Source organism: Maylandia zebra, linkage group LG18 (genome assembly GCF_041146795.1).
Source record: "Maylandia zebra isolate NMK-2024a linkage group LG18, Mzebra_GT3a, whole genome shotgun sequence".
In the NCBI taxonomy this organism is placed as follows: domain Eukaryota; kingdom Metazoa; phylum Chordata; class Actinopteri; order Cichliformes; family Cichlidae; genus Maylandia; species Maylandia zebra.
In genome coordinates this window covers 30135892-30161525 of record NC_135184.1, presented here as the reverse complement: position 1 = coordinate 30161525, position 25634 = coordinate 30135892, and the positions used below count along the sequence as shown (strand labels likewise).

Below are 25634 nucleotides of genomic sequence, written 5' to 3'. Positions count from 1 at the left end.
CAGCAGAGAGGAAAACAAAAAAACACAACGTAAAGCTCGACCGTCCTCTGCTCTGTTTGGGTAGACGCCGTTTTATAAAAACACCACAGTTCAGAATAAAAAAGAAAAATACACGAAATGGAGACACTAAACGCGCATGTAAATCAGCATCTCATGCAGCCTTCGAGGAAAACGTCTTCTTCATCTTCTCTGATGTGCCACTTAAATGTTCGTAGGACAAATTGCATAATTGTTTTTCTGATTGATTTATTAGCCAATATTTCATTCTGTTTCCCCCAAGTGACTAATGACTGTGGGTTTAATTGGCTCATATGGCATTATCAGTGCGTAGGAAATGAAACTTTATTTCTTCGAGACATTTTGATAATGTTGTTGTTTTGGATTCTCAGATTGCGGGCTGTGTAATTTCAGCAACACAAATAGGGAACACTGGAAAACTGTTCTTTGAGGAACAAGACAACGGAACTGGTACCTGTAATTTTATCTAAATGTGAGTCTAATAATAAACACACTACTAATTCGTTTTAGCCTGTTATCTATCATGGAGAATTGAATGCCATGTTAGGATATAGACATAAACAAAACAGAAAAAGCACACAGCAGGTGCAACATTTTTTCTACATGACAAAAATTAGAAATGTATACGATATGCAGTTAGAACAAAAGTGAGCTAAAATTACAGCTGAAGTTATGCTACATCATATTATCTATATCCATATTCACTCGCTTTTATCTGTAATCTTTGTCTGCACTTTAGTCATTCCTCAGTGCCAAAATCTAATCATAACACAGCTGACCTGCTGCTAAAACCAACTTAGCAGATGTCAGTAGCTGTCATCTAGGAATTTTAACTTTGAGAACTCCCACTCTTTGAACTTCTGGTTTCCTAGGGACCGCTTTTAAATCATATATCTAATTGCATTAGGGATGTGCCTAACTATTTGACTAGATGTTTAAGCACTGCTTCCTCTCTTAGCTGGCAACAACTGATAAAAATAACTCCCAAAAGGTTCTGTTCATCTGGACGTAGCGTTTTCAGTGGGAGAAACGTTCCGTCACTCATTCAAGTGACTTCTTCAGTCTCAGCTGACTGCAGGTTTCCCCAATCTTATAAACAGTACATTTTCACAATGACTGAAACTAAAAACCACTGAATGAACAATGGGCTGGGAGGTCAGTCTCTTGATCATTAATATGAAAATTCTGTACCATTCACAGAGTTGGGGAATGGCTGCAATCACAGCATTGTGAGATGGCGAAAGACGTACCAAAATGCAGATAAGTGATTAAATGTTTCTCCCACTGAAAACGCTACGTCCAGATGAACAAAATCAACCTTTTGGGATTTGCTTACCTGGATGATTAAGCATGCATCAAGACAGATAAAAATAAGATTTAATTCATTGCTGATTTTAAGATATTATGCAACCAATAGCCACTACGCACAGCTTCAGCCTTAGAAAATGAGACAAGAACATCAACGAGCAAATTCTTAAAAATGCTTGTTGCACTTTTTCAAGTTTTGCTAACGCTTGACTATTTGTTAGCGAGTATTTGTAGACAGTAAGACAAAAAGCAGACACACAGACCAGCAGACTTCTTTAGTATTTTGAAAGAGAAAATGAAGAGCTGTATACTATTCTGCAACACAGTCTGCACAGGCCAGTGGCATGGAATGAAGGTTGCTAATGTTAACAAATCTAACAATAGCTATAATGCAAACAATGGGGCGATCATGGCTCAAGAGTTGGGAGTTCGCCTCGTAATCGGAAGGTTGCCGCACAGCTTCAGCCTTAGAAAATGAGACAAGAACATCAACGAGCAAATTCTTAAAAATGCTTGTTGCACTTTTTCAAGTTTTGCTAACGCTTGACTATTTGTTAGCGAGTATTTGTAGACAGTAAGACAAAAAGCAGACACACAGACCAGCAGACTTCTTTAGTATTTTGAAAGAGAAAATGAAGAGCTGTATACTATTCTGCAACACAGTCTGCACAGGCCAGTGGCATGGAATAAAGGTTGCTAATGTTAACAAATCTAACAATAGCTATAATGCAAACAATGGGGCGATCATGGCTCAAGAGTTGGGAGTTCGCCTCGTAATCGGAAGGTTGCCGGTTCGAGCCCTGGCTCGGACAGTCTCGGTCGTTGTGTCCTTGGGCAAGACACTTCACCCGTTGCCTACTGGTGGTGGTCAGAGGGCCCAGTGGTGCCAGTGTCCGGCAGCCTCGCCTCTGTCAGTGCGCCCCAGGGTGGCTGTGGCTACAACGTAGCTTGCCATCACCAGTGTGTGAATGTGTGTGTGAATGGGTGGATGACTGGATATGTAAAGCGCTTTGGGGTCCTTAGGGACTATTAAAAGTGCTATATAAATACCATTTACCAAATCTGTGTAAATGCAAAGCCATATACAAAGCAAATGCCACACATTTCAGTGACATTTAAAATAATATTTGGTTATTAAAGAAGCCGATTGTTCACAACTATCCCACAGATGCATCATTATATAGCGCAACTTCTAAATCTTAAACTTTACTTAAATTATTTCTCTCCAATTAATCTTTCTTGGTTAACTACAATAATAACCATCAACGTGACTATTAAACCCCATTTCTACTAGACTGCTCAAATACGTCCTACCATTTATTAATGTTTCAATCATAAATATCATCCATCTTTATCAATGCGCATGTATATCTCCAACCTTCTTTTCAACAATTCTTGAAAGAGTCATTGTAAAACAGCTAACTGATCATCTGGTGAGTTCCACAGGGTTCTGTGCTGGGACCATTTCTATTTACATTCCCTTAGGCAATTATTATTAGCAGGCATAGCATACATTTGTTTCTATGCAGATGATACCCAGCTTAAGATATCTAACAACAGTTACTTAAAAAGCCTTCAATTCTACTTTTAGGAAGTAGAACCAGAGTAGAACCTTCAGCTTTCAGGCCCCTCTTCTGTAGAACCAGCTCCCAGTTTGCATTTCAGAGACAGACACCCTCTCTACTTTTAAGATCAGGCGTAACAGTTTCTTATTTGATAAAGATTATAGTTAGAGCTGGATGGAGGTTCTCAGTCATCCAGGTCATCGTAGTCTGGATGAAGCAATCCTGAATGATTCAGCTACGACTCGGCGACAGCCAGCAGCTTCCAGCAACCACTGCTAAATGGTTTTTCCCTGGTTTTCCTGTTTCTATAATTTCCAACATAGCAGACAGCTTTTGAGCATTGTACACGACATTTCGTGAGAAACCTCAAAAAGGCAGCAGCTAAACGTAATCTTGACAAGTCTGGCAAATTCGAGGATTTGTAGCAATGGGAAACTTCCATGGCTGGATCTTCAGTTTTATAGATGCTACCTTTAAATCCTTTAAATAGAATGAATACCTTTAAATTAAATAATTTGTATTGCTTTAGTGCACAGTACTGTAATATAACAAACAAAAGCCTCACATAGAGCAAAGTAGTTACTACAGCACAAGCTGCAAGCACTGTAAGATGTGGACGGTAAATATGTTTCGTTGTAGCAAGTTAAACAAGTTAAAATTATACTCCTTGCTCTGCGCCTCTGTGTTCTCTCTCTTTATAGACTGTCCAATAAAAACAATGTAGGTGTGTGGGTAAACAGACTATGCAGGGAGCGCACAGGGTACAGACTGGCCAAACTTTAGCTGGATCTTATTTTCTGTTGCTTTGACTGGTGACTCACAGCACTAAGAAAAACAATCACACAGCCTCTGTAAACCTTCTCTCCTGTCTCAGCTCTGAGCCCCTTCACACCAATACACATCTATATTCCTACTCCTTTCTTATCCTTTTGATCAGTCCACCTGTTCGCATCTTGTGATTTAAAATGTGATCAGCGTATAAAAAACTATAAGACGATACAAAGTGTTGGTGCTTCCTCACAACCTTGACTAGTTAGATCATTTCTACCGTTTTTATCGTCACCTCCGCATCCTTTTAGTTTACCCCCTCATCAACATGGCATCGTCTTCCCATTCGGCTTACTTGTCTCCCTTGCTGCGGGCGATGCCAATGAGCTTCTCGATGCCGCCAGCGTCCCTCAGGGCTTTGGTGTTCTCCATGTTCTTGGTGATGACCTCATGCAGCGCGCAGCAGATAGCCGTGATGGTGTCATCCGACATGGTCTTCCCCACCAGCCCGCTGTTGCTGTTGGTGCCACCCCCTCCGCCTCCTCCCCCACCACTGCTGTTGTTGTTGTTGCTGCCTCCAGGCAAACGGTGCACCAGGTCCCTCATGGCATATTTACCTTTGGTGGGTGAGAGTGACAGGGAAAGTACGGGTGAGGTGAATAATATATGAAGAAGATACAAAAAAATGTAGGAATGGGAGCGAAACAAACATTTTGTGGAGCTTCTGTGTGGAGTTTGTGTGTTCTTTGTGTGCTTGTGTGGATTTTCTCCAGGTACTCTGACTTCCTCCCACAGTCCAAAAACCTGCATTTTAGGTTAACTGATGATTCTACACTGTCTTTCTCTGTTAGCCCATTATTAGCTGGGATGAGCTCCAGTTCCCCAACAATAGGTGTTATGGATGGGTTGACTTAGGGAGTAATTAAAAATAAACTGACTTATGCCAGGCCTTGAATTGATCAAAACTTTACTTTTTATATGCAAGTTTGTAACCAAATAGTTAGCCAGTTACTGCCAGCCAGCCCTCTTCCTGCTAAAACTGGGTTTAAATCCTGCACTTAGTCAGAAGCAGGTATGGGGCCAGCTCTGTCCAGCTTCTAACAATGCAACGAACTTACAATATTGTTGTGTTGACTTTACAAAGTAAAGACTTTCACACAGGAGGGACAGAAAGCCTATAACTTATTAAGAGGATTCAATTCAATTTGTTGAAGTTGCACAGCTCCTTCACCTTAACCAATTCCTCCACAAGATCAACAATCCTGATGCTCTGCACTAAACTAATGTTGAAACTGATTTCTTTGCTTTGCTTACATCAGAGCTGCTTTTATTTTTGCTATCAAGGTAGAATGCTCAAAGTTTTTGTCTCGACTGTACAAGTCTAACAATTTTCTTATTTCATTGTTTCTGAAATCACCTGTACCTGCTGCATATAAAAAAAAAATCTGCAAGACGATGCCTACTCCTAGGCAAAATACCTACTTTGAGTGCATTCACATGAAGACACAAAGGTGTAACCAATGTAAAGGCCATTCTAAAGACTGGTTTTAATAAAGCAGTTAATATTAGGTTTGGTAAAGAAAACCAGACCCTGGTCCAGCATGCACATTACCCAAGTTTGATGTGGAAAAGGGAAACAGTAGAAGACATTTGCATCTAAAAAATAAATGTAGTATTAATATGTATTCTGTTCTTCTAACATATTCATCAAACATTATGTGGGAACTTTCAGAATCCCAAAACTTGCAGCAAAGACAGTTTTATTATATTCTACTAAATTTACCCAGTAGAACAATTACCAAAATGTGTTGAACTTTAATCATATGCATTATAAGCTAACAGTAGACTTAAATCTAGTGTAATTTCACATTACTTTCACTGTAATTTCTACTATAGTACAGCATATATTGTGGAAACAGCTGTAAGTCAGTTAAAAAAGCACAGGAAAATAAAAAAGTCACAAATATCAAGATATTTTTCTTCCCTTGTTTCGTTTTTTAAAGAAAGAAGCTTCTGAAAGCTGGAGCTGACTACCACTGAGGTAAAATTGCAGCCTGGCAGGCCTGCTGTCAGACACTGATGGAAACATGACCACGTGATCTCACACAGACTGACTACATTTCCCATGACACCTGAACACTGCTGTCAGGAAATCTTGTCCGCTCTGCTCTCTGGTCTCCATTCTGATTGGGTCATCACCCTGGGGTGGCGGCGGTGGTAATGGTGGTGGTGCTGGGGGTGTAGTTGCACGTCATGACTCACTGACAGTTTGCATGCAGACTACATGTGTTTTACTGCTGCTGTACATAATATATAAGAAGAAACTGTTACTAATTTACAATAAAACGTTACTATTTCTACGTCGTAGCAGGAGCGTTGAGGGACGGCCATGTGACCAGCAAGAATAAGCAAAACCTAACTGGACAAATTTTTGGAGCATGAGCAAAGGAAGAACTCTTTACATTTTTATCCACATCCAGATCAATTTCTTCAATACAGCAAAGCAAGTGATGATGCAGTGCTGCTCTAGGTGACTGCAGTGATACTAGCTACTTCTATGACTGCTGCAGAGAAATGATCTGAAGCATGATGTGCTGGAAGACATGGATAACTGTGAGCACAAAGCACTACTACTATTTTAAAATACACATTTAGTTTTAAGTGATAATTAAGTGAAAGCAATACAATGGCTCAGGTCAGATTTTTCTAACTTTTCCTATTTTACAGATCAAAAAATCAATTATCTCTAGATAATCGAAGCAATCGACAAATAAACTGGTATAACCAATTACTGAAGTTAAGGGTAGATAAGAACCACATAAACACACTGATTTAGCTACTGCCACAAAATTGCAGTACTGGAAAGATTCATCAGTCATTTTCACTGCTCAAATTATTGTTAAGAAAAAACGCTGAGATCAACAGAGAAAAAACGAAAAAGGCTAGACTGTAAAAAGGAGTTTCCTATTGTCACAGAATCATTTTAATTATATTTAATTGTTTTGTTTTTTTTAATTTTATGGCTCCATCAGCTGTGGCGACACCTTAGGAAATAAGGCTGCACCTGGAGGTACTGCAGGTATTGCAACTAAATATCACAGCTAGACGGAAACTCCCCAGAACACGGACTACAGATGCTTTTCTGCTCTCTAATTTGACCAGGTAGAAAAAGACTAACACGAAAGACATTTCCTGTGTATTTATTTATTATACTTTATTTATTTTTAATTAATTCCTTTAATTCATTTTGGAGGGACAATCTTCAATAATCCAAACAGTGAAAAGAGAAGAAGAAAGAAGAAAATACTAGAGTAGAAATATCACTGAACATCTAAAAACAGGGCAGCACGGTGGCACGGTGGTTAGCACTGTTGCCGCACAGCAAGAAGGTCCTGAGTTCAATTCCACCATCAGGCCGGGGTCTTTCTGTGTGGAGTTTGCATGTTCTCCCCGTGTTTGCGTGGGTTCTCTCTGGGTACTCCGGCTTCCTCCCACCGTCCAAAGACATGCAGCTTGTGGGGATAGGTTAATTGGATAATCCAAATTGCCACTAGGTGTGAATGTGCGAGTGAATGTGAGTGTGAATGGTTGTCTGTCCCTATATGTTAGCCCTGCGACAGACTGGCGACCTGTCCAGGGTGTACCCTGCCTTTCGCCCTATGACAGCTGGGATAGGCTCCAGCGCCCCCCGCGACCCTGAAAAGGATAAGCGGAAGCGAATGGATGGATGGATGGATCTAAAAACAGATCATTAAACCGCAGCAATTCAACAAGGCCAGCTACAAACTTTAAAGTAAAACTAGACAAAGAAAAGAACAGCTGTGAGCCAATGCACAGGGCACAGAAAACAAATCACAATAAAATTAAACCCCCAACAGTTCACTGGTCCCCGGTGATTCAACACCGTAACTACGCCTGTGTCAGTGACTCACTAACTCAGCTTGTTTATTGTGGGAAGTGATTCTCTCATTGCGTGTGAGAAGAGCACCTGCAGAAGCAGAAGAGTGAATATTGTTAGTGCTAGTTATTGTACTCACCGCGCTCAGCTGTAAAGTGCGTGGATAAGCTGATGCTGCAGTAAAGTGATAAGCTGTCATGAACTGTGTAACTGTACTGGCACTGGATTGGTTTAACATTCTGATGTGCGTGTCTCTGATTTTTTTTTAATTATCATGATTGATACCGCTATAATTACAAAGATATAAACACACTGGGAAGTGAACGTCTGCGTTAGTTGGCTCAAAGCAAACCTTTCACTGCAGATGCTATTAATATCTGCTGCTGACAGCTCTGAGGCCTCAGCTACACATGTGTTTACATGATAAACTGCATTAGAAGCACATCACACAACATGGCTGAGGGGAAAGCAATGTGTCCTATCACAATATACCTGCATGCCCCATGGCAGCACGGCAGAAAAGTTAACATTACAGCCTGCACACGGACGCTTGCATTCACACAGAGAAACATCACATCGACCATCAGACGCTCAGCATCAGGGAATAAGTGGAAGGAAACATGTGGTGGTTGCTATGGGGACCAGTAGAAAAGCAGAGTTATTACAGACATCACCTAGTCTCAAAGGGAACACGTAGCAGTAAACGATCAGTCCAAGAAACACTACCTTCTGCTTACAAAGTAGAAACAAATTTAAAGACCGATGATGCACTATGTAATATTTTTGCAACTTTTATAGATGCTAAACATGACATTTAAACATGTCTGCAGAAACCAATATCATAAGGATGTACTGAAGCAGGGGAGTAATTCTCTCAGTGCGTGAAGATAACTAGTCTACAGAGAAATTTATTTTTAATTACTCCCTAATATCCAGAAAAAGACCATAAAGATGTTATTCTTCTCCACTGTCAGTGTGTTTTTGCTCTCGAAGGTTTGTTTACCCCGTCATCTTTTTCAGACTGTGTAGATTTGTTTGTATGGACAGGTGGGGGCGAGTGTGGCTACTCACCAATTAGCTCCTTGTTCCTGATGTCCAGAGCCATGTTTCTCAGGGCTGTAGCCACAGCACAAACGACCCTATCATTGTCTATCCTCAGTAACTCCACCAGGATAGGGAGTCCTTTCTCTTTGCGCACTGCAGCTCGGATATAGACGGACCACTGGGCAGGACAGGGAGAGGTGGACAGAGATGTCAGAAGACATTCATTTGTATCATTTTTGCCAAATCCATTTTCATTTTTTCGGAACCACAAATTGCCATATTTGGATAAAAGTGCCAAGCTATCCGCTAATGCTAACAAGCTTGGTTAGCTTGCTGTACACCTAAACTGTACACATAAACTGTACACCTGTTCTGCACAGACACACATACAGTTAATTAGTGCTAAGAAACAAACTGATAAACAACCTGATAAGTTATATAAAAATTACCCATGAATTAAGGCTGCGCCTTTCAATGACTTGCTTTTGAAACTCTTAGATGTCCATTGCAGGAACTGCATTTTTTTTAGGCTTCTGTTTTGTTGAGGTTGCTGCTTTGCCCTTATCCGTACCGCACAAAGAGAAAACAGGTAAATACGTCAACAGTGGAAGTCACAGTGTTCCCTTTCGCAAGGTGTAAACGACTTCGTTCTGTTGATGCCAAGAGGTTACATCCTGTTTTCTTTCGTCGTCCTCTCTAAGCAACTGATGGTATAACTGTGCCCTTTGACACGCTAGCAGAAGTGATGTGGGCAGTAACAAAATGTGAAAGCACATGATCAAGACACAGACGCAAGCGTAAACTGGGGATGTGTCTGTGAAGGAGATGACGGGTCTGACTCTTGGGGGACAGCATATTTAAACCCAGGATTAGTGAGGCAACAGGTGCTGCACCATCATGCTGCTCATCAGCGGTGTAATTAACAGCAAATTATACATTACAAATGCTCTTAACTTTGAATTAGTGCTTTAAAAGGCAATTTTCTTTCTTTTGCATTTATTTTTACCAAATGCTGATTTCAGACACAATGTACTGAAACTACTTGTTGCTCTCAGGTAAGAGGAAATCTTAAAGGGCTAGTTAAATGATAACATCATTCTTCAAAATCAAAAGAATATCTGAAGTGGTTAAGCTTTTTATATGATTATATTATTACTTTCAGAGTGTTTTTGGCACCTACTGGAACTTGGAGAGCATCTTGCAGATGCCATTTAGTATCTGAATGATTCAGCCACTGCACTGCATTCTTACCTTCCAGCTGCCAGCAGCTAGATTCTGCAGAGCCCCAGCTGCTCCCTCCAGGGTGTCTGGGTTGGAGCACTCAGACAGCAGTGTGAGGTAGGGCTTAACGATGGTGGGGTGCCATAACATCTGGATGCCTTTCGGGGGCTCCGCCAAGTCTGGAAATGGGCCGACGCCGTCCCACTGCGGAAGATGACACATAATTCAGAAAAGAAAAGCATTCAGAATTCTGTGAGGTGAGGTTTGACAGCGGTGGAGTGCCAGTATCTGTATATTATTGATATACAGATACTGTATATCAATAATAAATGTGAAAAATCTTTCAGATGCAGGAGAGCTCACAGTAACGCTGCAACATAATTAACAAATGAGTAGCTGGTTCCATATTTTCATATGCAGCACCATTAGTTTTTGAAGCTATAAGTAGCACTATATTTTAAATACAGATTGGGACGGGCTTTTATGAAATCAATTTGGGATTATAGAATCACATATACAGTTTACTACATGTGGCATGTTATTAAATTACTGGGCATTTCATTTTAAAACTATTAAATAATGCATAATTGCAGAATAAACACCACACCGCTGTCCTGCCCATGAGTAATCGAGTATCCCGTGTTATAAATGCAGCTGCAGCTTGGGCTCATGAATGCCTGAATACCAGCTGTTTCAGTCTATCTCAGGCATGCAAGAAATACACATCCCATTGTCACTCACATGCTAACTAATAGTTAGCACAGGAGCTCTTCAGTACAAGTGAAGACACAATGTTAGTCAAAGTAAGCTGAGCGGCCACTACAAAAAGGTTAATCAGACATTTAAATCAACACCACCTAGCTAAATATGGATATTTTAAAGAAGCTAACAAATTTAAGCGGCTTAAGCTAAAGCTAGCTAGAGCTCAGAGCCAGACAAATGGGCTTAGCAACAGTTATAGTTATGTTGGTAATTGCTTAATATTTTTGTTTTTCATAACAAAAAATACAATCCTCCCATTCTCTTTGCATTTGTTATAGTCTGTGTTATAATGCTAACACATGGCACTGAAAATTTGGTCATTTTTCTTCCCGTGATTTCTCTTTCCCCGTCTTCCATCGCTTCCTTTTGTCATTTTTAGCATCTCCTTATTCCTCTCTTCTCTAATTACCCAACAGTTGATAGAGTTTTTTTCCCTCTCCAACAAGCTCCCCAATCGCTCCTTCATGGTAATCATCCACAGCTGCACTGGAGTGGAGAAACACACATGGAGGGGAGAGAGAGGCCTGATATATTATTGTTTGGAGAGGTTATGATTTGTCTCTTTACGATCTGATCTCAGGGTTACTTTTAAAATCCTTCATCTCCCTGGTTCTGCCTGGTTTGCATGCGAGTTTGCAAACGGTTAGCTCAACAAATTAGTTAAAGGCCATGGCTCATTGCTACCATTTATAAAGATCTCCTCTCTCTCTTTCTGCCTTTCCTAGAAATGACAGAGAGAAAAAATAGGAGCACGCAGGGCTAATGAGCAATTCACCCACCGGAAGTGCCAGAATTTCAATCCCTGCAGCTTCACTAGAAGTGGTAAAAGACATCTTCCACTCAACCAGAATGTGATGCTGATTGCTTATTAGCATGACAAGAGGTTAGAGCCTTCTCCAAGGCAGCCGTTTGGTTTCTGCCAACTAGAAGAGCTCTCACTTTTTAACTAAACAGAGGATGAAACAGATGGACAGAGCCTGGAAACTCAGAGACACACCAGCATCTTTAAATCTGGAAACGGGTAGTAAAGACATAACGTCCTGATGCTGCTAGTTAGCATGAGTCCCTACTTCACACTGATACCTGTTCGTCTTAGAAAATCAACAGCAATATTTTAACTGAGGGCAGCTGTTATAAATGTACGTTGGTGGTAAGTAATACCATTTTTATGAACTTTATTTCACTAGGAAATGTTACCCATAAAATGTAGTCTTTTCTGCGAGAGGCCCAGGATACTGTTTTGCAACATCTTGTATCTTGGGACTTACATTTAACACAATGGTATTAAACACTAACCACTCTCCTATCTGTGCCGACACATTGTTACTTAGGTTTAATTAGTGTAGCATGGACCCCTGTCAGAGAATACCCACTGGTACAGCCCAAGCATTAAACAAACCATAAAAGAAATCCTCATAAAGGAAGGCTTTTATGAGGCCATTAAAATTCTATATGTGATATCTGTGTGGATTGAGCGGGGGAAGAACAACAGGCAGAGAAAGCAATAAAGTAACAGGAGGAAACCAAGACTGGAAGATAAACCAGTAATCAAAGTGCCAATTAAAAACACCAGGACAACACAAAGCTCACAGATACAAATGTGATTGTTCTATAGTTCAATTATCAACAGATCAGATTTAATCCATTCACAAATAATTTGTTGTTTTTGTTTCACCAGTTCAACTTTAAAGTCCTTTTTGTCACATTTTTCTCTTTTTCTGTGTTTTCTGATAATAATAATGGATTGGATTTATATAGCGCTTTTCAAGGCACCCAAAGCGCTTTACAATACCACTATTCATTCACTCTCACATTCATACACTGGTGGAGGCAGGCTACAGTTGTAGCCACAGCTGCCCTGGGGCAGACTGACAGAAGCGAGGCTGCCATATCGCGCCATCGGCCCCTCTGGCCAACACCAGTAGGCAAGTAGGGTAAAGTGTCTTGCCCAGGGACACAACGACCAGGACAGAGAGCCCAGGGATCGAACCGGCGACCTTCCGGTTACAGATGCGATTCCCAACCCCCTGAGCCACGGTCGCTTAAACAGACCCTCTATTTAGAAAATCCAAATGTTGCCCCTAAACTGTTGCCCCTTAGCATCATCACGTCAAACTGCACTCTATGCTGCAGGCGAATGAATTTGGAATCATCATAGTTTTTTATTGGTGAAATTAACACTACAAAAAAGCACAACACAGAAAACGTCTGACACTAAAGATAACAGCAACTTGAGCTAATGTAACTATCTAGCCATCTGTCACCTCTGCATGGTGGCTGCCATGCTCCATTTGTTGATGCTTCCTAGAGTTCACATGATGGGGACTCGAAGTCCTCTCCTCTGCAATGAGGCAGTAATTTGCATGCTTGACTTGGATTTTACAGTTACGTTCCAACACTTCCACTTAACTGAGATATAATAAATTGGGTAGTTTGTAATGAGAAACCTGTTTGCATGTGAACTAATGCGCTTCACCATTTGATTCTGGATGTCTGAACGGGGGCATCGGTTCTAGTGTCCCCAGTGCTTGGTTTGTGAAAATACTTATGCAGTCTACTTTATCTTCAATAAAAAAAGCACCTTCATCCATAGTTCATATATATATATATATATATATATATATATATATATATATATATATATATATAAAAAACACCCAGCACGCCCCTGCGGGCGGTTTATCCTTCAAGCTCGGGTCCTCTACCAGAGGCCTGGGAGCTTGAGGGTCCTGCGCAGTATCTTAGCTGTTCCCAGGACTGCGCTCTTCTGGACAGAGATCTCCGATGTTTTTCCCGGGATCTGCTGGAGCCACTCGCCTAGCTTGGGAGTCACCGCACCTAGTGCTCCGATTACCACGGGGACCACCGTTACCTTCACCCTCCACATCCTCTCGAGCTCTTCTCTGAGCCCTTGGTATTTCTCCAGCTTCTCGTGTTCCTTCTTCCTGATATTGCTGTCATTCGGAACCGCTACATCGATCACTACGGCCGTCTTCTTCTGTTTGTCTACCACCACTATGTCCGGTTGGTTAGCCACCACCATTTTGTCCGTCTGTATCTGGAAGTCCCACAGGATCTTAGCTCGGTCATTCTCCACCACCCTTGGGGGCATCTCCCATTTTGACCTCGGGACTTCTAGGTTATACTCGGCACAGATGTTCCTGTACACTATGCCGGCCACTTGGTTATGGCGTTCCATGTATGCCTTGCCTGCTAGCATCTTGCACCCTGCTGTTATGTGCTGGATTGTCTCTGGGGCATCTTTACACAGCCTGCACCTGGGGTCTTGCCTGGTGTGATAGACCCCAGCCTCTATGGATCTTGTACTCAGAGCTTGTTCTTGTGCTGCCATGATTAGTGCCTCTGTGCTGTCTTTCAGTCCAGCTTTGTCCAGCCACTGGTAGGATTTCTGGATATCAGCCACCTCCTCTATCTGCCGGTGGTACATACCGTGCAGGGGCCTGTCCTTCCATGATGGTTCCTCGTCTCCCTCCTTTTTCTTGGGTTTCTGCTGCCTGAGGTATTCACTGAGCACTCGGTCAGTTGGGGCCATCTTCCCAATGTATTCTTGGATGTTCCTTGTCTCATCCTGGACTGTGGTGCTGACACTCACCAGTCCCCGGCCCCCTTCCTTCCGCTTAGCGTACAGCCTCAGGGTGCTGGACTTGGGGTGAAACCCTCCATGCATGGTCAGGAGCTTTCTTGTCTTTATGTCAGTGGCTTCTATCTCCTCCTTTGGCCAGCTTATTACCCCAGCAGGGTACCTGATCACGGGCAGGGCGTATGTGTTGATGGCCCGGATCTTGTTCTTACCATTCAGCTGACTCCTCAGGACTTGCCTGACCCTCTGCAGGTACTTGGTGGTTGCAGCCTTTCTAGCGGCCTCTTCATGGTTCCCATTTGCCTGCGGGATCCCCAGGTACTTGTAACTGTCCTCTATGTCTGCAATGTTGCCTTCTGGTAGTTCAATCCCCTCAGTTCTGACTACCTTCCCTCTCTTTGTTACCATCCGACTACACTTCTCCAGTCCGAATGACATTCCAATGTCATTGCTGTATAGCCTGGTAGTGTGGATCAGTGAATCGATGTCTCGTTCACTCTTGGCATACAGCTTGATGTCATCCATGTACAGGAGGTGGCTGACAACTGCTCCGTTCCGTAGTCGGTATCCGTAGCCAGTCTTGTTAATGATCTCACTGAGGGGGTTCAGGCCTATGCAGAACAGCAGTGGGGACAGAGCATCTCCTTGGTAGATCCCGCACTTGATGGTAACTTGTGCTATGGGCTTGGAGTTGGCCTCTAGTGTTGTACGCCACATCCCCATTGAGTTCCTGATGAAGGCTCTTAGGGTCCCATTGATCTTGTACAATTCTAGGCATTCCAGTATCCAGCTGTGGGGCATTGAGTCATAGGCCTTCTTGTAATCAATCCAGGCAGTGCACAGGTTGGTCAGTCTGGTCTTGCAGTCTCGGCTGATTGTTCTGTCTACCAGTAGCTGGTGTTTTGCACCTCTGGTATTCTTGCCAATTCCTTTCTGTGTCCCGCTCATGTATTGACCCATGTGCCTGTTCATCTTAGCCGATATGATGCCTGACAGGAGCTTCCATGTAGTACTGAGGCAGGTTATTGGTCGGTAGTTGGAGGGGACCGGTCCCTTCTTGGGGTCCTTGGGGATCAGGACCGTCCGGCCTTCAGTTAGCCATTCCGGGTGTCTTTCGTTAACTAGCAGCTGGTTCATTTGTGCTGCCAGACGCTCGTGGAGTGCAGTCAGCTTCTTCAGCCAGTAGGCGTGAACCATGTCGGGCCCTGGTGCTGTCCAACTCTTCATACTGGAGACCCTTTCTTGGATATCTGCCACTGTGATGGTTACTGGACCCTGTTCAGGGAGGTCGCTGTGGTCTGCCCTCAGATCCTCTAGCCACTGAGCATTGCCGTTATGGGTTGCATCCTTCTCCCATATGCTCTTCCAGTATTGCTCCGTCTCCAGCCTTGGTGGTGCTGTTCTCTTATTGTTCCCTTGCCACTGAGAGTACACCTTTGCTGGTTCTGTGGAGAACAGCTGGTTTATTCTCCTGCCTTCTATCTCTCTGGTGTACCTCCTCAAGCGGCTGGCCAAGGCTGTGAGTCTTTGCTTGGCAGTTTCCAAGGCCTCAGGTATGGACAACTTGCTGTATTTCTTAGGCACCTTATTTGTCGCACCTTTCTGCAACTCCGTTAGTTGGCTAACCTCCCTCCGTGCTATATATATATATATATATATATATATATATATATATATATATATATATATATATATATATATATATATATATATATAACTGAAAACACAAGCTGTAGATCAGCCACTTCAGATACAAAAAAATGCTAGTCACTGGTATCTCAAGTCCCATTTTGAAGTCTTGATTTTAGCGTCTAAGGCCAGAATTACTAAACAGCACAGGTGCAGGGAGTTCATCTCAATATCAAGCACAAAAAATATGACTTTTTTGTAGTAAATACTGTCACAATTAGCAGTAATTAGCAGTACATTTTCCAAATGTAAATAAGTCATCATGTAAATATTCTCCCCCCCAAGAAAGAAACTCACAGAAATAAATATGCAACAGGGAAAACGTGCAAAAATCTTTAAGTTCCCACCTCTTACCTCTCTTCTCCCTGTAAATGCCAACAGTACTTTTTTTTTTTTTACAAAACCCAGTCTGCGCTGGTGGAATGCGTTAGTAAATCAAGCTGTTCGTTGGAGGTCAAAGGGACCACATTTAGACAAAAATGGTGGAATGCAAAAACTTTCTGCCAATTTATCTGGTTTTGAAAAGAAGCAGTCAAAGGGATCCCTCAAAAAATATTTCAAAGGGTTTTAATAGCTGTAAAATACAGTATAATGTAAATAATACATAAAATAAATAACGCATTAATCATATTAGCCATTGTGCAGACTTCACCAGGTTGATTTCACAGATCAGATGAGCAGCAGCAGAAACTTTTTAGCATAAGTCAACAGGTAACTGTCACCTTTGATTACTGCAGCTACTTCCTTCTTAACACACATGAAAGTTTCTAAAAGTACATGTAAATCTCCAATTTCTCTAGACAAAATTTGCGTCATTTGCATCAGTCATCTTCTTGCAGTTTGAAAGAGCTAAGGGTGCGGCTGGCTGAGTAGAGCATGTAAGAGGCAGGACACAGAAATATTCTCACATGGGTGCACTACGTACTTCAAAGCTTGAGTGTTTAATAATAAGGTTGCGATGCACCTTGGGAAAATGCCTTTTTGTTATAGACTAGCTTTTGGAGCCAGTCTTAAATGGTCACGTAAGGGACTGCAGATATTTATTCAGCATTTTTAGCTCTCGTGGTCACTGCTCAGTGTGATACCTGTGTATGTTAGCATTATCCCCAGATTTGTCAGGTCACTCAGGTCTTTCCCTTTATCAGAATACTGTTCAGAGAAAACAGCCACCATGTATTTGTCACCACAGTCATAATCTATCAGATTGTTATATGACAATGAATGCTGACCAGTTTCTCCATTCTTCTGTTCTCACCTGGTCATGTCCCTTCTTTTTCTTCTTCTTCTTGCCCCAACATCCCGAACTCTCTGCGTCCTTCCCTCCAGTATCACATAACAAGCCGTCCAACTCTTCCGACCCCCCCTGCTGGCTGTGAGAGGTCTCCGCAGCCAGACGGTACGACAAGTTCCTCAGGATGCACACACAGTTCTCTACAGTCTGATGGAGGGAGGTAATGAAAGAGACAGAGAGCAAAAGAGAAAGACACAGAGGTGACGGACAGAAAGATGGCCACCACTAAAACATCCCCAACCAAACTCTGGACCGGACTGTATACACAGCAAATAAACTCAGATAGACACACATGCAGCGCACATAATAAAAAGAGAGACACACACGCACGCTAATCCTATTGTTGTGAGTGTCTATGCAGTCAACAGTCACAGTCTTTGATCTTGTGAAGGATTTCTGCGGATTAAAAACTTCACATCTACTTGTGAAGGGCCTCCACTTGACGCACAAACTCACACACAAACACCCACACAGCTAGAAACACAAAAACACCATCAAACACACATGTATCTGTGGCACAGAAACATATACACATGGATGCAAATGTGCTCAAATAAAAGCGTGCTGAAAAACTCTCGCTAGAGATGTTTCTGTGTCACTGACCATCTGGATTGAGTAATACATGGTACACTCTAAAAAAAAGACTAGAAAACAAAGAAACAAAATGAAAGTTTATTTTTAAATCAAAAAGGCTTGAGATCGCTCCCTATTGCTGATGGTGAAATCCCCAAATTACACTAAATCGACAAAAATTTTCACTTAATTCAATTAAATTCTGGTGAATTCAGGCGTTCCAATTACTTTCATGGCCACAGATGTATAAAATCTGCACCGAAGCATGAAGACCAAAGACTCTACAAACATTTGTGAAAGACTGGGTCGCTCTCAGGAGCTCAATGACTTCCAGTGTGGTACACTGGAATGTGAAAGTGAAAGTCCTGAGTGTCCATATCACTCAGGACCTGTCATGGTCCTGGTCACATTAACACCCTGGTTAAGAAAGCCCGGCAGCGTCTCTTCTTCCTCAGAAGACTCAGGGACTTTCATCAGCCACTGAAGGTGCTTAAGAACTTTTACTCCTGCACCATCGAGAGCGTCCTGACGGGAAACATCTGGACCTGGCTTGGAAAACAGCACCAAGCAGGACAGATGAGATCTGCAAAGAGTGGTGCGCTCGGCCGAACATATCATTTGATCAGAGCTTTCTGACCTGCTGTCCATCTGCACCAAGCAATGCAAGACCAAAGCCAGGAAGATCATGATGGACCTCTCCCATCCCAACAATGGACTCTTCTCACTTTTGAGGTCTAGGAAGCGCTTCCACTCCCTTAAGGCCAAAACACAGAGAATTGGGAGGAGCTTCTTCCCCCAGGCTATTCGGGTCCTGAACCAGGTGTAGGACTGCACGCACTCTGTTTATTTGCACACTTCTTATAATGTCTTTCATAAATTCTTATTTGCACATTTTACTGTAAATTTCTAAGTTAAAATCTGTAAATTTTGTAGTAATCTGTAAATCTGTAAATCTTACTGTGAATTCTTACTGTCATTTAATGGTCAGGCATTGCACAGCAATAAGCATTTCACCACGTCATACTGCATATGGTTACTAGACTTGTAGTCAGACCGCCTAGACCAAGACCAAGACAATACCAAGACCAGAGGGTATCGAGACCAAGACAGACTGAGTCAAGACTAAGACAAAGTCGAGACGAGACCGAGACAAAAAAGTCTTTAAACTGCAGCCAGATTCTGCTTCGTTTACGAGTGCGATGCACTCGCACAGCCCTCCTCACCCGTTTCTACGGTCTCACAAGAACGAGGGATCCGAGACCAAGACAAAACCAAGACCAAAGTCCGTCGAGACCAAGACAAGACCAAGACCACGTAAAAGTGGTCTCGGGTCTCGAGACCACGACCAGTCTCGAGACATCCAACTCTAATGGTTGCGTGTGACAAATAAAATTTGAATGTGAATTTGATAGGATGCCACTAGTGCAACACGTACCGTCGTGAAATTTCCTGCCTACTAAATATTCCACAGCCAATTGTTAATGGTATCATATTAAAGTGGAAGTAACCTTGTGGATGCTGAGGCACATAGTCGCCAACTTTCAGTTCAGAGTCAGTCACTACAACTTTCACATGGCCTTCACATTAACTCAACAACAGTGCGTAGAGAGTGCAGTGTTGTTTTAAATTGTCAAATCATTTCCCCACATATTCACACTTATTGCTGAACGTCTTCCCGTCTTCTTTTTGTTCCTTCTATATCCAATGAAGTGATTCATCTCTTGCCAATATATATATAATTAGTCCACACATTGAGCACTGTCATAGCTCAACTGACCTCAGCCATGATCCTGGCAGATCATCTCATCTAGACGCCAAATGACATTACCTCATTACTTAGCTTTCTATACATCCAATCGGCAAAATTCACGTAGGGTGCGTTATTTAAGCATCTTCAATTGATCACAGTTACAGAACATCTGCAAGCCGCTGTGCAACCCACCTCTACCTCTGCTCCTTATTTCATGCTGTATGTGACTTAATATCTGTTATTAATGCTTGCTGTGTTCTGTGTTGCATTTTACTGTTGCTGTCCAAAAACAGAACAGAGCCACACTGACAGATATGAATTACTGCAGACTGACATAACAGTCTTCCTCTCACTACACCTGACACTCAAAAGAATACACAAAAGATTTTTTAAAAACTTTTAAACTTCAGCTTTTCCAGTCATGGCTCAAAGTTTCCTGAATCCTGTTGTTGGCATTAAATTTAAAAAATGTTTTTTCACAACTATATTGAGTTAAATGTTTAAAAATAGTTCAAACTTCTTTGGACAGTGAGTTATGTTTATGTTATGTTTATGTCAATATTATCTTGGATTAGGGTAGGCACCAATTTTAACAGGTCTGAAACTGGTTCACAACAACTGAGGTCAGATCTTTGTACTGGTAAATGTTTTTTTTGGAGTATTTAAACAAATGAATGAATACAGGGATCAACTGATTTGCAAATCATTAAATCTTACACAGCTTTTTGGATACAGCTTGTGTGCTGTGAATGTAGCAACAAAAAACTTTAACCTGTGCATCATTTTTTGCAGCGTATTTGTGGCCTGCAAGCTTTGAACATGATTGAGAGTGATTATGCATATACAGTGATCGCATACAGTCTGTGAGGGAAAAGATTAAACACATTTGCATTTTCCACATGCAGATTTATGCAAATCATAAATAGTACACATGTTTGGAAAGCAAAAGCACCACATGCATTTGAGTTCTTGATGATATGTGTACAAACAAGAGGACACACACAAACACATTTGCAGGGCCCTTCCACATCATTCTCTTTTACTGTGTGCAGGTGTGTGTGTGTGTGTGTGTGTGTGTGTGTGTGTGTGTGTGTGTGTGTGAATGAGCTAGAGGCTATTTGAGTTTGTATGCCTTGCAGATATTTGCGTTCATTTGTGTGTATGTGCATTACCTTGCTGTCAATCTCGCTGCTCCCCAGAGCGGTCTGGATGACATAGAGCAGAGCGTCAGTCAGACCCTCGCACTCCCTCATCCTCCTACGGGCTTCCTCACCTGCAGAGCTCACATTCCTGTAAAACAGACAAACAGAACAGCTTTTAGAAGATTCCACACACCAAATTGCCCATTAGTTTTTGTTTCCTCACAGGTTTTCTGAGTGCGAGCACATGTGCTTGTTGAAATGTATGGAAATGCTTGTCTGTGTGACAGAGAGGAGAGAGGCTGGATGTAATGTCCTTTAAATGTCAGGCTATTAGAGATGGCTAGGAAATGCTTGTGCCCTCAGTGTCAGTGAGAAATGGCACCAAGACAAAGCTCTGCATTTGATTTTTCTCAGAGAATAACAAATTAATTTAAAAAGGCATGGTGCTGTTTAGCTGCAAGACGACACCTCTAATTCATTTTGTCACACAAATAAACACCAAATGCAGAAATATGAATGGCAATTATGCATTTAATTAAGTTATGTAAACTCTGTTAACATCCGAATACTCCATTGCCTCTGAATTGGCTATTTATGATAGTGAAGGTTATTACAATGTGTGGTTAATGTGCAGATACAAAACTCAAAAATAGTGCACTATTAATGGCTTCACAAATTTTCTACCGTTTTAAAATAAATGCTTTCAAAGTAGACAAAAAAAAAAACTTATCAGCCAATGGGCATCCAAAAATATGGAATTAAGACGATTATAATCAGGTATTACCAGTATGGCAATTTAAAAAGTTTTAGACTGTTTAACACACAATCATAGACTACCCTTTCCTTAGAAATTCAAGTGCTCTGTGTATCTTGTGTCCAGTACTGACTTTTTCCTGGCCACAAAAATAGCATTTAGCTTAAAAGTAGCTATCAAGTCAATTCAGAGAAATTAAAACTGATGCTGGGGGCTTTCCAACGATGCACTGAGCATTTCTTTTGCACTGACCTCTTGTCAGTCTCAGTGTATTTAAACATCACTGTGCATTTATTCATTAGTTATTATCAATCTCTGACTCTCTTTTACATTGAGTCTTTTGCCCCGTCTCCCTCCCTGAGCCTGGGTCTGCCTCGATTTATTCCTGTTAAAAGGCAGTTTTTTGTTCCCACTGTCATCAAGTGCTTGTTCATAGGGGGTTGTCTGATTGTTGGGGTTTTCTCTCGTGTTATTGTTGGATTTTTACCTTACAATTTACAACTCTTACAACTCTGTTGTTTTATGCAGCACATGTAGCAGAGTAGCACCACAGCTGAACACAGTAAGTTGTGATTGTTGGAAAGTCAGTCAACAATATCTCCTGCCCTACTTTTGTGATGTAAATATAACTCTAACACACATGTGTACATTAAGAATTTTGGCCGATATAGACATACACCTCCTAAAAATAAATGTTGCTGGAAATCGATGTAATGGAAAAGGTGTTTCGCCTGCAGTGGGAGGATTAGAAGCCTCACATTTATCAACTCTTCTCAACAGTGAAATGAATAAGAGAGAAAAATGTAGAACATAAAACCCTCGATATTTAAACAAGCATATACAGTGCGGAAATTAGATATTATCCAGCAAGAACACAAAGAGAAACACTTGTACTGTTGGAGGCGTGGCTGAAGTATTTCTCTACCATAACCAGCATCAAAAAGCCTAACCAGTAAAAACAAAGGTGCATTCAGTAAGAAAAAAATATTTTATTGAGGGTTTACGGGAAGAAAAAAAAAAGACCTTAATGGAGTGTCACTGGACTTACAACGACAAAAACAAAACTCAACTGACAAAAATCACGAAGAAATGGTAGAACAGCAAAAGCTCTAACTGTTAGTTTCTCCAAACAGTGTATAAACTGAATGAGGTCCTGTACTGGTAAATGGTTAGATGTCTGATCCCAAGCTACTCGTCCTAAACAAAAAGGCAAAAGCCATTTTTATTCACTCCCAGGCTGTGTTTATAAAAGCTACCAGTTTTCAAAGCTTCATGGAATCACTCTGGATTTTTTTTAATAGCCAGTCATGTTTGTTTTAATACCCAAGTCTGTTGAGGTCGTGTAGTTCTGAATGTATTGGTGAGCGTTTGAGAGAGAGGCCTGACCTTAAATGTAATGCAAAAAAACCTCCAAACATGTAGCGGTGAAGTTACATGTTTAAGTAATGCAGCGGGCTGTTTAATTCTGACCCTCAGCGGAATGTCTCTCAGTTTTATTAAGTTATGAGAGCATTATATTTTCACTATACTGTCAAATAATTGCTTAAATATTTCAGGTTGTTGACAATCTGTGTGCTAGTCTGAATCTTTCTCTTTTTGTCTTGAGCCCAAACACACAGACACACTGACTAAAAGCACTGTGAGCCACACAGGGCACACGCCGATAAACGCCAAAGTAAAGAACACTTAAGAATATTTGTAAACCTCTTTATATACTTCTTTCTTGCAGACATTTCCCACATTTTGGCTACTACCTGCTAATAGATTCAGTTTAATTAACCACACTCAATTACAGATAATTAATCCCTCTGAAGCGTTCCCTTGCAAACCACTGCTACAGATTATCTCTCATTATGATCTTTCGGTGTGAAGAATCTAAATAAGGAGAGAATCACAATGCAGGACAAAGGTTACATGTCTATAAAGCAGGTTTTAAAAGCGAGCACAATTGATTAACCCACAGCGTGCCGCTACAGCTGAGGGAAAATGTCCATCGACAAAAATGTCACTCTTTGAAGAGCCTATTTCTTTGTCTTTCTCTAATCTTTAATTCTCTAATCAAAAAACAAAGTCTCATTCGATATATTTATTTAGCTTTGCCCTTGTTTGTGTGCACATTTAGTTCTCTCTTTGACAGCTGGCAGGATGTATCTACAAGTACATGGAGCAATTTAATGTCCAAAACTGCATTATAATCCATCAGTAGTTCTCATTTTGCTCATTTAGGGACTACATAATGGACAATTTAGATTGTTGCTTTCAGATTTTAATGGCAAATGTTTTTTGTAACAAAGCAACAAAGCAAAAGAAAGTCCACAAAAAATCATTGTAAAGAAGGATTCTGCAAAAAGGCTATATCAAGTCAGTGATTATTACAGGCCTTCAATGTATTCTTTAACCCACACAGATCATTCGTTCTATGGACTGATGGTAGATCAGTTGAGAGCTAAAGAAAAGCCTGTTGCCTTATTATATAAGACTGCAAGAGTTGGTGCTGCATTTCTGTGTGTAGTTTCAGTGAGAAAGGTTCAAATGTCCCCTGATGAGAAGCATTTAAAAGAATCACATTCTTGCCTTCATTCACCCATATTGATACCAGATAGTGACGTAATTTGTCCCAGAAGCGTGGCAGAGGCATGTCTGCAAGTACAGTGAATAAATGGGTTAACTGTCTCTTCATTAGCTGCCATATTCAATGCACATAATTCACATTCAGCAGTCTGACAGCACAAGTTTTAGCTCTTCCCGTTAGCCGGTTCGACAGCATATGGCGTGAAGCAGCAAGTTAGCAGAGGGAGAAAATGTGCCTGTGTGAAAGTGAGAGACAGTGTGGCTGAGACGGCGTGAGACAGAAGAAGAAAGGCATAAAGGAGGGATAATATGATCGAGAGAGGAGAAACGGAGTAATAGGACGAGATGGAAATGGAGCGAGGGAGGAGAAAGTGACTAAAAGAGGGAGAGAGAGAAAATGAGAATGTGAGGCGGATAATGGGAGATGGAAGAGAGAGAGAGAGAGAGAGAGCAGGTGGCCGGCGATATACCAAACCCGCCATGAAATATTCAATCTTTAATCAGACTCCCAGCATTCCCTAACAAGGCGTGAGAAAGATGAATTAGCCCTTCGAGTTTAGGGAGCTGATCCACACAAAGCTATCTCCTGCAACACACTCACGCCAACTAGAATCAAAAAACACACACGCACTGCTGTATCAGATGTGTGCCTTCTCTCTCTCTCTCTCTCTCTCTCACACACACACACACCAGCAGCTACAGAAGCCTCTGTAAGTAGCCAGTATGTGTAGCTTATTTTCACTGGGGGAGGATGAGGAGATATATCGCGGCTGAGATTAATGGCCCACACACCGAGTTAGGCAGAGGGACAAACAGACATGCGCGTGTCGACAGGAAGCAAGACATGCAAATACAGTCATGGCAGCGTTCCCACTCAGCTCCCGCTGCACCCTGTGCCACATCCTCGAGAGGAAATGTGTCGAAATAGCCCCCAGTCCAACTGTCAAAAAATTCAGTGAATGATGTGAGCTGCTGCATTATTAAAGCAAACTTATTTGTTCTGTTGTATAACGTGCTGTCAGTGTGCAGGGATATGGACAGATGCAGGGTCGATTCAACCAATAAGGTACGTACAGACTGTTTTAGGACATAATACTGCAAGCTATGTTTTCTGTTCTTATTTTGATGTAGAAGGCTGTGATGGATTCAAATGAATAGCACATCAAAAAATGTCTCGTAGACTGCTTACACGTCTGCATCAGAAAGATTTATGAGCTCAGAGTCAACCACAGAAATTTCATCATGAAGATTTTGTAATGCTGAAAGCCTCTCACTGATACAAAGATTATGAATCACTATTGTTTTGGATTGTGACCTCTGAAAATGCAAAACCGATCAAGTCTCCTCGTCCAGTTTCACATATGTCTTGTGTGAACCTCTCACATGGTTTCATTTAGGTCACTACTTAAGGCAGAAAGACATCCAATTATCCAATTTTGCACAAAAGTTGAGTATAAGAGAAAAACCTGGTGTTTTTGTACTCTTTCTTTCTTCCTTTGTAGCCTGACATTTGCCTGGAACCTGAAGAAGAAACTGAACGTGCTCCAGTGACGCTCTGTGGAATCATTTGTTTAGATTTGAGTCGCAAATTACATCACCAGCTGCTAATATATCCTCCTTTGTAGTCTGGTTGTACTCATCCCGGTGTTTTTGCCCCAAGTGGCAAAACCAGTTTGTTG

General features: G+C 41.5%; 1 protein-coding gene across 11 annotated transcripts in view; it reads right to left on the bottom strand.

Annotated features, from left to right (window-relative positions):
* Positions 1-25634, bottom strand: part of ctnnd2b (catenin (cadherin-associated protein), delta 2b) — a 240754-nt gene that overhangs the window by 10707 nt on the left and 204413 nt on the right. For all 11 annotated transcript variants that reach the window (XM_024806087.2, XM_076876378.1, XM_024806086.2 and 8 more), the window contains 5 exons: positions 20661-20778; positions 17130-17312; positions 9853-10026; positions 8629-8779; positions 4015-4276 (listed from right to left, as the gene is read on the bottom strand). In XM_024806087.2, the coding sequence (XP_024661855.1) occupies positions 4015-4276; positions 8629-8779; positions 9853-10026; positions 17130-17312; positions 20661-20778 (888 nt within the window). The remainder of the gene's footprint in view (positions 1-4014; positions 4277-8628; positions 8780-9852; positions 10027-17129; positions 17313-20660; positions 20779-25634) is intronic.